At 38.3% G+C, this 14,579-nt stretch overlaps 1 protein-coding gene and 1 non-coding gene across 2 annotated transcripts; one reads left to right on the forward strand and one right to left on the reverse strand.

The window, feature by feature from the left end:
• Positions 1-834: 834 nt before the first annotated feature.
• On the forward strand, positions 835-10,651 carry tcea1 (transcription elongation factor A (SII), 1). The gene is made up of 10 exons (XM_061732549.1): positions 835-1,032; positions 3,765-3,827; positions 3,914-4,019; positions 5,206-5,308; positions 5,401-5,549; positions 5,634-5,690; positions 6,060-6,214; positions 6,310-6,456; positions 7,247-7,318; positions 10,242-10,651. Exons 1-10 carry the CDS (start codon positions 958-960, stop codon positions 10,248-10,250), a joined length of 936 nt encoding a protein of 311 aa, XP_061588533.1. The 5' UTR covers positions 835-957; the 3' UTR covers positions 10,251-10,651.
• A 2,914-nt stretch (positions 10,652-13,565) lies between these two features.
• Positions 13,566-13,648, reverse strand: trnal-uaa (transfer RNA leucine (anticodon UAA)). Its single transcript has one exon. It is a non-coding gene; the product is annotated as a tRNA-Leu (tRNA).
• Between the last annotated feature and the right edge of the window lie 931 nt (positions 13,649-14,579).

A 14,579-nucleotide genomic window follows, 5' to 3' on the forward strand; every position in this document is an offset into this window, starting at 1 on the left:
GTGCTATACAAATAAAGTTGACTTTCTTGCCTTGTATGTAAACGATACATTTTCAATAAAAAAAATATATATAATGTTAATAATAATGTAATGTTTTTAAAGTCGCATGTGTTGAAATTCTGGGACATTGTCAAACTAAAAACTCTACAAATCATATTCAAAGCCAGAACTGATTCACTTCCAGGCAATTTACAGAAAATGTTTTGTGACAGGGAGGGGGTTATAATTTAAGAGGAAAATTTAATTTAAAAAAACAATGTTTTCATTCTAAAATGAAGAGCATGTGTATCTCAGTTGTTGGAGTGGATTTATGGAATGGGTTGGGTGATGGGTTGAAGCAATGTACAAATATAAATCAATTTAAAAAACGGTACAAAAACGAAGTTCTAAGAAGTTATTTGATTGAGGAGGAGCTATGTTAAGGAAATATTGTGTTTGTTAGCTGGTTAAGTGCAAAGGCACAACCAATGGGAAAATGGGTAGCCTAATAGGTAAATTAGCAGCTATTTATTATTAATATTTATGTTTAATTTATGATAGAGGTAACAAAGGGGCAGGGTTAAATAAGTTTGACTTCTACCTGCTCCTTTTCGGACAGTTTTTTTTCCCCCTATTTGTATTACGTTTTTGTTGTTGTTGCTTTTTTCTGTATGTTTTGAATTTGTTTTAAAATTTTATATTTTTTCCTTATGTGTTCGAAATAAACAATTCAATCAAATCAAATCAAATCAATAATTAAAAAAAAAAAAAAAAAAAAAACAGGATGATCCTTGGCTCTGTTTCGATTAGCGGAGGTCGAGCGGAGCGGGCATCGACTAGTCAGGTCTGCTCCACAGCCTGTGTGCGGTCCCGGTCCGCCAAGTTGACGCCGCCGCTTTCTCACCAGTGGCGTGGTCTTTGTCGCGGATTTCCCTTCTGTTCACCGCTTATTTTCCGGATTCCACACGATCCATCAACATGAGCAAGAAAGAGGAAGAGGAGATAATCAGAATCGCTAAAAAGATGGACAAAATGGCGCAGAAGAAGAACGGGGTGAGGAATAAACGCTGGGCTAGCCGCTGCGTTAGCCGCTACCGTGAGGGCTAACCATGTTTACAGCTGAACTACTCACCAACCCTGCAGCTACCGCCGCCACGGTGGTGCACATGCCGCCATTTGAAGACGTGTACCTACAACAATAAGATCCACGGCGGCGAGACTGACCAGTTGGTGGAAAAATCTCCTCTTTACAGCAGTATTGTCAAAAGTTGCTACGAGTGAAGGCTGATTTATGGTCCCGCGTTACACCGACGCAGAGCCTACGGCGTACGGTACGCGGCGACGTGTATCCTACGCCGTCGATTTAACGCAGAACCATAAATCAGGCTTTAGCATTTAGCAGCCTGTTAACCAGCGCTAACTATGAGCCATTTAGGGAAATATTATTGTGAATGTGGCTTTTTGACTATAAGTCCAATTTAAAAAACGTGTAGGAAGAGCTGTGCGGACACCATATGTGTGAGTTGTAGGAGATGCCAGGGAGCTCCGTTTGTTTTGGGCGCTCGCCTCTTGTTGTGACAACTGCATGACAACTGTACTGATGTAGTTCAACAATAACACTGGAGCTTCCTCTGTCTTTATGGATCAGACTATAATAGGAGGAAAGGGTGTTGTTTAGACCTCAAAATGACTTGAACAAGTCCTATAACGAAACTTCAGATCATGAGTTTATTTGTTTATTTAAAAGGATCCTCATTAGTCTTCACCATGGGAAGACTATTCTTCCTGGGGTCCACACTTAGACATACAAAGATTACAATAATACAACTCAAAAAGGGTGAAAAACATTCACTAGAATTCCTGAAATAATAAATTGAAACAAAAATAAAAGATTAAGTAACCAACCATCCACAATATTTGCTACTATCACCAGATCTGTATCCACTTTTGAGCAAAATAGTTTGCAACGACTTTATAATTTATGATATACCCATACCTCTATTTATAGTAGTATAAATATACTACGTATCATAATATACTCTAGGGCTTTTTTTTTTTTAGGATTTTGATATAGCTTATTTTGTGACAAATTGACTTGAATGTTTTATTTGAAATTTGCACAAATGTTTTGTTATTTGCACAACTGTCAACCTCAGTGGAAAAGTCTGCCTGTTACTGTCTACATTGTATTAATTGCACAGTGTATTTTAATTTAATTGTTATGCAGGAAAGGGATATTTGTTTTATTTTATTCAACAAGCATTTTTATTCTATATATGCAGGCAGTTTATTTTTATTTCATTTGTTTTATACATTTTGATATTGTGCAGACCGGCCGTCGTGGCGAAGGGTGGCGCTAATGAGTCTCATTTCTTAAAAGGAGCCTCATGCTCCTTTAATAAAGGTACCTGTGTGACATTTGGCACGAGGCTTTGTATTAAAACTGACTGCTTTTTTTAAGGGTTTGCCTCAGAAAAAAAATGAAGCTAACAGAGATGCTATGCTATAATGCTTTGGGGGAAACCCCAATTATGTCACAGAAAAAATATCGATATATATCGAGTATCGCCATTCAGCTAGAAAATATCGAGATATGACTTTTGGTCCATATCGCCCGGCCCTAATATACTCATACATTATAATATACTCATACTTCTATACTATATATACACATAGCCTACAGTGATTTACTATTACATTTATAATATACATACAATTTGCACAATAATCACAATATATACCTAGGACCGATCATGACTTCCTTTTGAACCACAGCTGCTTCAGTCTCCTTTTAAAACCTGACATCTTGTTTATTGCAACTATACATGGGGGGAGATGGTTCCAGTGTGCGACTGCTCTATACATTACTGTTTTTTTCAATGCATTGAATGAGTGACATAGAAAGCAGAAAAAAAAGTCACAGATAAGTTGAAACGACGAAAGAATATTCTTTATATTACCCAGTCGTGGTTGTGTATTGTTGTATTTTTATTCTCAAGCGATCAATCAGTGTCAGTAAAAGTATTTGTCATATTTTGAATTTTTGTCACCTGCTTTTTTCCAACAGACTCATTACTCCGACACTTTAGAATCAACATGTTGTACATTTTTTCTTTTAATATTATTTGCTCTTTTGTATTGCACCAATCACCACAACAAATTCCTTGTGTGTGTTAAACTACTTGGCAATAAACTTCTTTCTGATTATGCTATCAATACACTACCTTAACATAATGATAAACCACATTTTTAATGTAAATATGCTGCTTTATACCTTACTTAATTTGACAACACTTTTTTAATTTGATTAAAATACAGTCTTTGATGACTTCCTATATCTTGTGAAAATCTGACTACATTGATATCATATTTCTCTTCTCTATTGCTTGTGAACATATCCACCAAATACTCTTGATTTTATTTCATTAAAATAATCCAGTACAGAACTGAGCATTTTCAGTCAGAGACTAAACAAGTACCGTACTTTCACTACAACCCTTGAAACATGTTTTTCCATCAGTATTAGTTGGATTGTGTTTACTAATGTTAAAAGTGCTTCTTCCAAGACAAACTCACGTCAGAAACAGACTTTTCTTATGTACTAAAAAATACTTTTTAAATAATCAACTATCACTCTTTCATGATTATTTAAATAAATGTGAAATATTATAATTGTAAACATAACCTCAACTCATTGATTGTGCACCTGTGTAAGATAACTATGACCCACAAGTTTGGGATGAGTTGGGTTGAAATTCCTCTGAACAAATCTCTCTGCTCTCCAGGCTGGAGCTTTGGATCTATTGAAGGAGTTGCGCAGCATCCCCATGACTCTGGAGCTGCTTCAGGTACATCTTCTCACTCACTTCAAGACTTTTTTTAGATACATGTCATGTTGCTTTTCCCAAAGCACTGACACATCGTCTTTCCACAGTCCACCAGAATTGGAATGTCCGTTAATGCCATCCGCAAGCAGAGCACAGACGAGGAGGTGACATCTCTAGCCAAATCTTTGATCAAGTCATGGAAGAAGTTATTAGGTAATAATTATTCAATGTGATAATTATATTGACATTTGACTGTTGCTGTCCAACAAATCTGTAGGTGTTAGTAGTAATCCCTTGTGATAAGAAACACAGACCAGATGACATTAGTGTTTCTTTTGTTCGTCCTCTCAAAGTTGAGGCTTCTCCATAATGTAAAGAGAGAACATTTGGCTTGTCAGGACTATATGGAAATATATATATATATGTTGATGCGGACAAAGACGGATGGATATTTTTATCAGAATTGTATTTGATTGACTCTGTATTTGGTTTTCTAATATTGGTAACTGTATTGTAGATTTTTTTTTTTTATTCTGCAAACTTTGAGCAAGTCTTTTTGCTTTTCTTTGTGTTACTCTTATTTTATTACAACTTAATTTGCTATAAAGTCATTTTTAGTTGAAATCTTCTCTGAGACAACAGAATTATTCTGAAATATCAATTAAAATGTAAGACTAAATTAGCCATAAGTTATTGACCTAATAACTTCATAACAGCTGCTGAAAACAAAAAGAAGACAAAAGTGAAGGCGCTTTGATTTTAGTTTATTTTAAATTGATCACATACAGGGAAGGTTACTTCACATGATCGTCTTGCCGCCACTTATCTGGGTAGACAAAGTGGTGTGGGAGGAAAATCTAGATGTTTACAGGACTAGTCTGGGGACTCTTCACAAGAAAGTAGCTGCAGTTTGTCCAGAATTTTTGCCAAACCCTATTTTTTTCTGTCCTTCCTTTGATGCAGTTTTATCATTCTCACACTCTGGACGCTGTCGTTGACTGGTGCTCTCCATCACAAATGAGAGACTTAGTGGGTCACAATCAAAATACAGGGTTGAGAAGGATAAGGGGGGTTTCTTTCCTCCATAAGGGTGCTCTGCTTATTCTGCCTTCACTCTGTACTTTTACATGTGAAAGTTTCTGCTTCTCTGAAAAGTTACACATTATTTGTTGATTTTTTGTTTCCCCTTTGCCATTTAACTGTCAGTTTCATTCCGCATATATGCCTGTAAGGAGCTATGTACACTAAAACATGTTTGTGCATAGATAACATGGACACACACTTCTGTTGTTGAAGTAGAGCTGCAGAGCAGCCTTCTCTTTATACTGCTCTCAGCTCAGCGTTAACTAACATTAATGTATCTTTTCAACTTACCTGACATCTGTCACTTACACCTCAGATGAGCCTGGAGGTGGAGAGAAGCCTTCAGATGAGAAGAGGAAAGAGCCAACAACACCCACAAGCACTCCTTCACAGGGAAGCCCAGAAGCAAAAGAAGAGAGGTAGCATGACAAAGTATTTTCATATAAATGCAGCGTTTTTAAATATGGTTTACTTCAGGAATTGACTAGAATGTTTCTTATGACTCTCACAGTAGCTCCAGCAGTAATTCCAGCAGCAAGAGTGAACCCAACGAGGGTGTTACCAACACATTAATCCAGAGCTTTCCTCGTGCCCCAAACACGTCTGACTCTATCAGGGTTAAATGCAGAGAGTTGCTGGCCAATGCTCTGCAGACTGGAGGTATAAACTTTCAGCATTTCTATCAACTAATATGTTAACCCACTTTTTTTTTTTAACACCCTTTGATATTTTATTCTTTTTCAGAGGATCACATTGCTATCGGTGCTGATTGTGACGAGCTTGGCGCACAGATTGAGGAAAATATCCTTTACACCGACATGATTTGAAGTTGATCATTGTTAACTCAAGATATCATGACGCTCCTAATAATGATGCTGTGTATTTATCTCTTTATGAATGAACATGATGATCACCTGGATTTAACTAAGTAAATAGGTGAGAGCATCCCTTTGGATAATTACGACATGGATGATGATGTTTCAGCTGGGAACAACTTATTTGACCCTAACTGATGCAGTTATGATGCAGCTTCTCATTTCTTAAACAACCTTATCAAACGACGCATCCTGTGGTCGGGGAAAAGATGTTAACCTGTTTCAGAAGTGTCAAATTACAGAAACACCTGAAAGGTCATACTTTCCAATGAGACTTTTCTTAACCTACTTTTACGTATCTTCCAAGAGTTTAAGAACACAGACATGAAATACAAGAATCGTGTGCGGAGCCGGATCTCGAATTTGAAGGATGTGAAAAATCCTAATTTAAGGAGGACTGTGCTGTGCGGGAGTGTAACTCCAGAACGGATGGCAAAGATGACGGCAGAGGTATGTTGAAGCCAAACTTTGTGCTTCAACATGTGTTGATGTGTGTTGAACAATATTTTTACTTAAAAATTTTTATTATTGACGGGTTTCTGCAGGAAATGGCGAGTGATGAACTGAAAGAAATGAGGAAGAACTTGACCAAAGAAGCTGTCAGGGACCACCAGATGGCAACCACCGGAGGCACTCAGACTGATCTGTTCACCTGTGGCAAATGCAAGGGGAAGATGTGCACCTATACACAGGTACAGATGGCAGTCGAAAGAAGCATTTATGAAAGTTATGATGCTGCAAATGTAATTAATTCCACTGTTTGGAGTAAGGCAATTGACAACTATTCTAAAAGTTGATTAGTCATTGAATTTTCTAATAATGTAATAATATACTAATCGGATTATGAATCTCATAATTACTAAATGGCTCTTATTTGACTCTCAGCTTTTACATTTTGTATGAGGTTGTTTAAATGATGTTCAAAATAAAAAAAGATGGACACTTCATTCAAAATGACATCTCTTAATAAACCTTGATGCCAGTAGCCGCCACATTGTTTACTTGGCGCTGTACTCTATTGCTCATGTGCAACTTTCAGCAGACATAGAAAGAGAAGGAAAGTGCCAGACTCTGTTGAAAAACATGTGTGGTGTCAATAGGCTGAACACTATTGGCTGAACACTATTGGCTGAACACTATTGGCTTACTTTATGCAATTGTCAGGAAAGATAGGAGGGAAGAAGATGATCCACTCTGATTTTTTTATTTTTTATTTTTTTATTTTGCTGATAATAGTCGATAATTAAATTCGATGGCAACTATTTTTATTCATTCTTTTTGTCGACAACGTCCACTAACTGTTACACCCCCAGTTTCGAGCTGTAATACGTCCATGTGCAACATTGTTAATATTGGTATCATTCCTATTAAACTGTGTTTACCTTCTTTGATTATGTTATTGCCTCATGTATTTCATGAGTGAATGGTGATTTAAAAAAAAAAACAATGTTCACACTCTCTCTTTTTTTTGGTCGTTCACAGGTTCAAACTCGCAGTGCTGATGAGCCAATGACCACGTTTGTCTTCTGCGGGCAGTGTGGAAATAGATGGAAGGTATGATTCTTAATGCAGCTACATTAACATTTAGTTGTCCAGAAGATATTTTATCTAGAGTGACTTGTAAAGCTGGGCATACACTGTGTTCACAGCCCACGATTTATGTTCTCACACTGTACGAGCGGATGCTCGGATGCGACCCGTCTGCTCACACTATACGATCATAATCTTCCCGTCGGACCTCTGTGTACTGGAACTCGAGGCCGGTTTTGGGGCAGGGGTGGGCTGTGCCCACCCAAACGTGCGTCCTGCCCACCCGATCAAAGGTTATGGGGATCCTTTATTTTTATATAATTTTATTTTTTTATATATATAAAAAAAATCCCCAAATATCTGTACCGTTTCTGATTGGGTGGGCACTGCGCATCATTTTTAGACACAACAATGAACGCATACCGCAAAAGTGTATCGGCGGAGGGACCCGGAGTCCGAGCAAAATGAACACTTCTTTGTGTTCAGAACAGCACACAGAGCGCACATTAAAAGCTGATTTATGGGCCCGCGTTACACCAACGCAGAATGGTGCGCGTCGCCGCGTACCTTATGCCGTAGGCTACTGTGTACCCTACGGTGTAGCCGTGGCAACAGAGCCTGCACGGCACCGCAGCGCAGAGCCTACCGCGGCGACGCGCACCGTACGTGGGAAATGCGGTCTTTTTTTCTGCTATTAAAACATGATTTGTAATGTGAATTTGCAACACTTAAACTACAAATAATAGTTTTTGACGTGACATCAGAGATTGCACATGCTCTCTGCGAAAGGATGAGGCAAATGGGGTCGTAGCTGCTTCAACTGTGCGATTCCTTCACGAGGAGCGACCAGGATTTCAAACACGCTTGATTTTCTTGCGACCTCACGTTTTGTGATCAGGAGCTCGTCGTGACGTGTTAATCTCTCGTCGTTACCCCACATACACTGCACGAGGCACGAGCAACGATTGGGTCAAAATCCGTCCCGATCCAAAAAATAGTCGCACGACTGTAAAATCGGCTCAAAACGAGCCGATAATCGCACAGTGTATGCCCGGCTTAAGGAACACAATTTGAGATTCTGTATAGTTGTATAGTTCTGTAGAAATCATAAACACATGCATTTTTTATCTGCTAAACTGACTGGGTAAAAGTAAAAGTAGAACAGATACAAAAATTCGAGTTGGGGCGTTAATGTTAACAGTGTTTTGAGATGAGACTTTCTCAGAAAAAGTAAGTGTTCATGGCCAAGCCCCATAATATATTTACAATCTTTTAACCCCTTATTCCTCAGCTCAAACACTTAGGTCCTCTGATCAGAACTGTTTATCAGTTGCAAGAACTCTAAAAAAATACCTTTACACCCTATAGTATGAAAGTGTAGTTTTCCTAATTTGGGCTTTTATATTCTAGAAAAATACTTTTATTTAAACTTTTATTTGACTGGGCAACTTGACCTGTTTTATACCTGGTTTTGTTTGTATATTTTTTTTTCATTGTATTATTGTTCATCTGGGAAAAGCGCTATAGGAATACAGTTGATTGATTGTAGAGAATGTTTTTCAAGGTAAAGATATATTCCCGTTTCTTTATTCCCCGCTTGTGAAACCACAGCTCTAGTCAGTATGTACTGAGAGTGTCATTTAATGGTAGATGCTGAAGTTTGAATGATCACAATGTTTGAGAAGAAAGCTGTAGAGTCTTAGTCTTAGTCAGTCTACAGTGTAGACTGACTTTAGACCCTGTAGTAACTCTGCAGAAGCACAACTGCTTATGAATCGTCATACCCAGGTTTTTTACAGTCCCTGTTATGGCGGCACTGGGAAGAGGATTTTTGGGGGTCTTGATACTGCGTTGAATGGCGTGATTGGCTTGTGTGATCTAGAGATCATCCTTAAATATGTAATTGAAGGTGGATATTTTGGGGTGATCTGGTGTAAATAATGTGTAGATAGATTTGGGTATCAGCTGTATAGCAGGGATACCAAAGCCTCATGTACAACACAAGGTGTATATTTCCTAGTGAAGTGCTGCAACTACTAAGCCTTGGGCCACCCTTGTGAAAAGGCTGGGGAGTGCAGTCATTTTTAAGTTCTTTTTTTTTTTCATCTTTATCTTATTTTGCAAAAAAGTGCAGTGTCTGAGATTCCCATCTCAAAAAGCATGATAGTTGTATGCTGCATTTGATCATGACAGAAGCTGCAGATGAAAAGCAGCGATTGTTTTGTAGCTGCCTCCAGGGCCTCCGTCACAGAAAGCAGCGCTCTCTCACGGGAGTGGCCACTCTTAAATCCAGATTGAGTTGGATTTGGAGGTTGCTTTGTCTGAGGAAATCTTAACAGTTTTTTTGATACGCCCAGGCATGAAAAAACAGGTGGATATTTTTTTTAACCACACTTAACCAGTCTGGGCTTTTGAGCTGAGGTGTTACCCAAGTCTCTTTGAATGAAGCTGGCAACGTGTCTGAGGTCAACAAGGCATTTATTACAAGTGGATGCAGGCACAGTGGTAGGAATGATGGCCTGAAGGAGGTTTGATGAAATTGATGCATGAAGTTCGTGGGAAAATAAAACCCAGAAGGAGGAGGACGTTAAGTAGCAGCCTTACTTGGTGTCCTAGTCACTAATCTTGGAGATAGTTCTCACCTTGGGCGGCTGGCGTGCCTCTAATCAAAGAAGAGTGGTTTCACTGGGTGGATCTGAATTCACTGCCATTACTTTTGGCAAATATATAAAAAAATATATATATACAAAGTGAGTTTCCCCACTGAGGGAGAAAATAAAGGATTATCTTATATCAAAAACATAATAGTTTGATGGAAAAATCCTGGAAATTATGCCTACTTACCAAATAGTCCTGAACCATGAAACTGTATTTTAGAATGACTTGATCACTGTTGTTTCTGATGAATGCAATGGTCATTCATTTTAATTTGTTTTTCCTTCCCTAGTTCTGCTGAAATGCTGACGTCATCCACCGATCTCTGTCAAGTAGCAATTCCTGGACCAGGTTCCGTTCATCTGCAAAAGATTGGAGCGTTGTATTCTGTGGTACATGGTACACGATATGCCATACAGTCGCCACTGCGGTTACCGTTTTGAATAAATACAGTATGTTGTTCATAGATTGAGCTCAGTGTCGGTTCCCCAGCTCCTTTCCCCAAACTCCTTTTACTATTGCTCTTGTTTCTCATTGTCAGATATTTGCCATCAATCTTGTCTCATTTTCTTTTATCTCCATTTTTTTATAAGTAGTTTTAACACTTTGGAAATGTTTTTGCTTTCTCAGCACAGCATTGTATTGTTTTATTTAATTCCCCAATAAAGTGTAATCCATTTGATTAAAAAAGAGAAAATCTTTCTAATTTGTTGTGTTTTTTTTATGCACTATTATAGTTTTGTTCCTACTCAACTCAATCTTTACTTATAGAGCACAGTTTCAAGCAACCTTAGGTTGCCAAAACAGCTGAATTAAAGGCATATATTACAAAGATAACATACGTAGAATAAGATGAGTACAAAATAAAAGAATACAATGAAATAAAAAAATAAGAGTAAAATAATTAAAAATTAGAATGTTTGAAATAAAATTTTGCCAAAATCCACTAAAACTAATGAAAAGCCAGGGAGAAAAAGTGTGTTTTTAAAACTGATTTTAAGACCTCAAGTGATTGTGCAGATTGGAACGGCAGGTTATTCCAGAATCTAAGGGCTCTGTCACCTCTGGGCTTCAGTCGTGTTTTCAGGGCGACCAGCAGCAGCTGATTGGAGGATCTGAATGACCTGGCCAGTTTGTGGGTATTCAGCTCAGTCAGATAATGGGGGGCTAGTCCATTAAACGCTTTAAAAACAATCAAAATGTTAAGATCTATTCTAAAAGCAAGAGGGAGCCAGTGCAGTGCAGCTAGGACAGAGGATGTGGTCACGCTCACACTTGCCAGTAAGGAGGCGAGCAGCTGCGTTTGGTACCAGCTGTAGGCGGAGTAAGAGTGAGTGGTCCAAGAGTAAGAGTTGCAGTAATCCAGTCTGGTGTTAATAAAAACATGGATTACAGTCTCCAGATCTTTTTGTGGCAAGTATCCTTTTACTTTTGCTAAAATCATTAAATGATAAAAACTTGTTTTTTTTTTTATAACTTTCTATATGATAGTGTGAATTTTGTGTCACATCATCATTAAAATAGTTTGGTCCTCTCAAGGTCCTAAAAGCCAAGCCAGACTATAGAAAATAAATGGAAAAACTTACTGCTCACATAAATTTGTTAATCTGGAGGTTTTAGCTGTGTATTTATAAAATGTCATGGAGGAAAGATATCAGCAAGGATCTTTAGAAAACCAATGTTGCTCGATTGTTCCCCGTTTCCTGCAGTTTTATAATTGCCAGGTGCAGCCAAGTATGGTGGTGAAGAAGTCATGATTTGGGCTTCTTTTGTAGTTGGTAAACATGAAATCCTCTATTCTTCTATCCTCTATCAAACAATTTTAGAGTCAGATGTGAGGCCCTCCGTCTTATCTGTCATCTGTCTCTCATCTGTCAGCTGAGGATTTGCTGAAATAATTTAATATAACGGGGTAATGATCCAAAAACACCAGCAAATCTAAAACAGAACAGGTTGGAAATGATGAGAACATGTTGCAGATGCCCAGCCAAAGTCCAGACGTTAACCTGATTGAAATCCTGTGGCAGGATGGGAAGAAAGCTCTGAATAAACTCGTGCCCAAAAAACCTCAATGAACTAAAACAACGCTGTGAAAAATGAAATGATCCAAATTCCTCCACAAAACATGAGTCCGAGGAAGATTTAAACTTTACAGGAAAGAAGAACTTCAGTTTTAATCTGCAATCTAGTGAATCCTGGGTTGTGCTTTGTTTTTAACTCAATGTGCATTTTGGCTTAGTTTTTGGTTCATCAAAATGTTCATCTAGGACTGCATTTGTTTTGTTTTAAGACTTTGTAAGGATCAGATTATTCTTTCACTAGGAACAGATATACTGTATAACCTTTTATAACCCATAAACTGCAAATCTGTATGTGTGTGTGTGTGTGTGTGTGTGTGTGTGGCTGTGTGTGTGGGAGGGAGGGAGGGAGGGAGTAGGCATTTGTAATTGGCGGAATATTCATCACATCAAAGTGAATGCTGATGTTTGCATATTAATCCATCTAGTGACAGGATAACATGATTGGCTGGATCAGCGAAGATGCTCGATTGTTCCTCGTTTCCTGCAGCTTTATAATTGCCAGGTGCAGCCACTCAGTGCTGATGAGATATTCTGGCTAACCACAATCCAAATTGAGCCCAGACAAGTCGTACACAGATAGAAAAAAAAGAATGACAACATACTGTAGGTCTGGTGATCAAAATATTTCTACTGATTGAAGTCCAAATGTGGAACATGTTTTCTTTTTCTGCTGTTTGTGTTTAGTGCCCTACTGCCCTACTTTTTGTGAGGTGTCGAAAAATGATTATATTTTTAATAGTTGCACGTCCCTTCATCTATTCATTTAAATAACTTGGATTTATTATTTTTCCTAATTTGGGCTGAACTAGACGGAGTTAGGTGGTGGTAGCAGGGGTGGGGTCGGAGGGGGAATAAATAGTATTTGTAAATTCATGATTCTCAAATTCTGCAGATGTTCCACACCTAAGCGGGATTTTGTTTGTACAGTTAAAATTAGTATCATAAACATAACTGTCAATATAGGAAATTATATTTAAATTTTATATTTTTTCATTTTCAAATGTTTATTATTACTATCATTGTTGTAAATCACTTTATACCTATTCTAAATGCTGTTTCTCATATTGCAAAGCACTGTCACATAAGTCCAAAGTTTTACATTGATGCTGAGTGAGGCTGAGATCTGACGACGAGGTGATTCACTTCATTTCAGGCTCAAGCTGCTTCAGTCAGTCATGCACGTTTGATTCTGACTTTGTCCATCTTTACAACTTAAGTGTTTCATGCAGGATAAATGTGATTTTTAGACAAACTTTGTCGAGATTTGCAGTGACTATTCCATATTTATGGTCAGCTTGACCCAAACTACACTGCACTACTAGTATTACTACTGTCATTTAGCAGACGCTTTTATGCAAAGCGACTTACATCTGAGAGAACAAACACACCATTTCAAGAACATGATAGCGAATAACAGAATTAACCAAGCAGCCAAACACAGAACACATCCAATTGTCCGAGTGATTTTTCAACCAGTCTGACCATCATTATTACTGTACTAAACTAAAGAGGAGAACACACACCTCCTCATTGTTTACCAGGAGTGGGGTTTGAACCCACGAGAGCATTTGCTCATTGGATCTTAAGTCCAACGCCTTAACCACTCGGCCATCCTGGTTGTTTCAGTAAAATATTGGAGCTCACAAATGAGCCACCAGATCATTTACCATTTAGTTGGCAAACAGAACTATGCGATGTAATTCAAAATTATTATCCCCAGAAGTATAAAGTAACATGAAATAAAGAATAAACACGATTAGTTGTGTGAATTCAACTACAGTCCTGATCTGGTGGTTGCCAAGGGATGCCAAGGGTTTTGGCATCCCTGAAGTACAGCAAGGATATATTACAATGCTTTTGGCAAAATAAACTGTCTCCATAAAATTAATTGGATTTGAATACACCTTGTGGCAAGGTGGAGGAGCAGCCACTCAGCTTATTGGGCACAGGTGTGCCCCATCAGCCTCTCCACCCTGCCTCCCTTCATAAAGAGCAGCTGCACACCAGCAAAGGGGCTGCTGGGAGGAAGCTGCTGAAGGTGCTGGCACGTGTGTCTGGGTGAAAGAGGAGTAAATAAACCGTTTCCTGCACGAAACCCTGTGTCCTCTGTCCTGTCGGGTGACCCCCGTAGCACTAGCCTTGCTACACACCTTTTTCCCAATTCACTGAATATTCTATGAATATACTAATATGGAAAAACGTGCATTAGTGCCTTCTGGCTGATGGCGGCCTGGTCTGTCTCTTCTGACTCTGCTGCACTGATTCTGCAGCATTATACAATACCAGCTTATAAAAGTGAGGTAGCAGTACATGTTTGAACCAAAGAGTGAGTCTCATGTTTAAGAAGAATACGCTAAAATCTACATACATAAAGCTGGAAAATGGTAATATAGTCCCTTTTATTTATTTCAATAATATTATACATTTAAGACTAATCCTCTGGCTTGACAGTGTCATTGGCTGATAAGTAATAATTCTAATTATGCTAACTATGGGTTCTATTTCTACCTGGAAGTCGGAATTTCCAAGTTCCTAGTTAGATGTTTCAA

This window comes from Cololabis saira, chromosome 10, assembly GCF_033807715.1.
Source record: "Cololabis saira isolate AMF1-May2022 chromosome 10, fColSai1.1, whole genome shotgun sequence".
Lineage (NCBI taxonomy): Eukaryota > Metazoa > Chordata > Actinopteri > Beloniformes > Belonidae > Cololabis > Cololabis saira.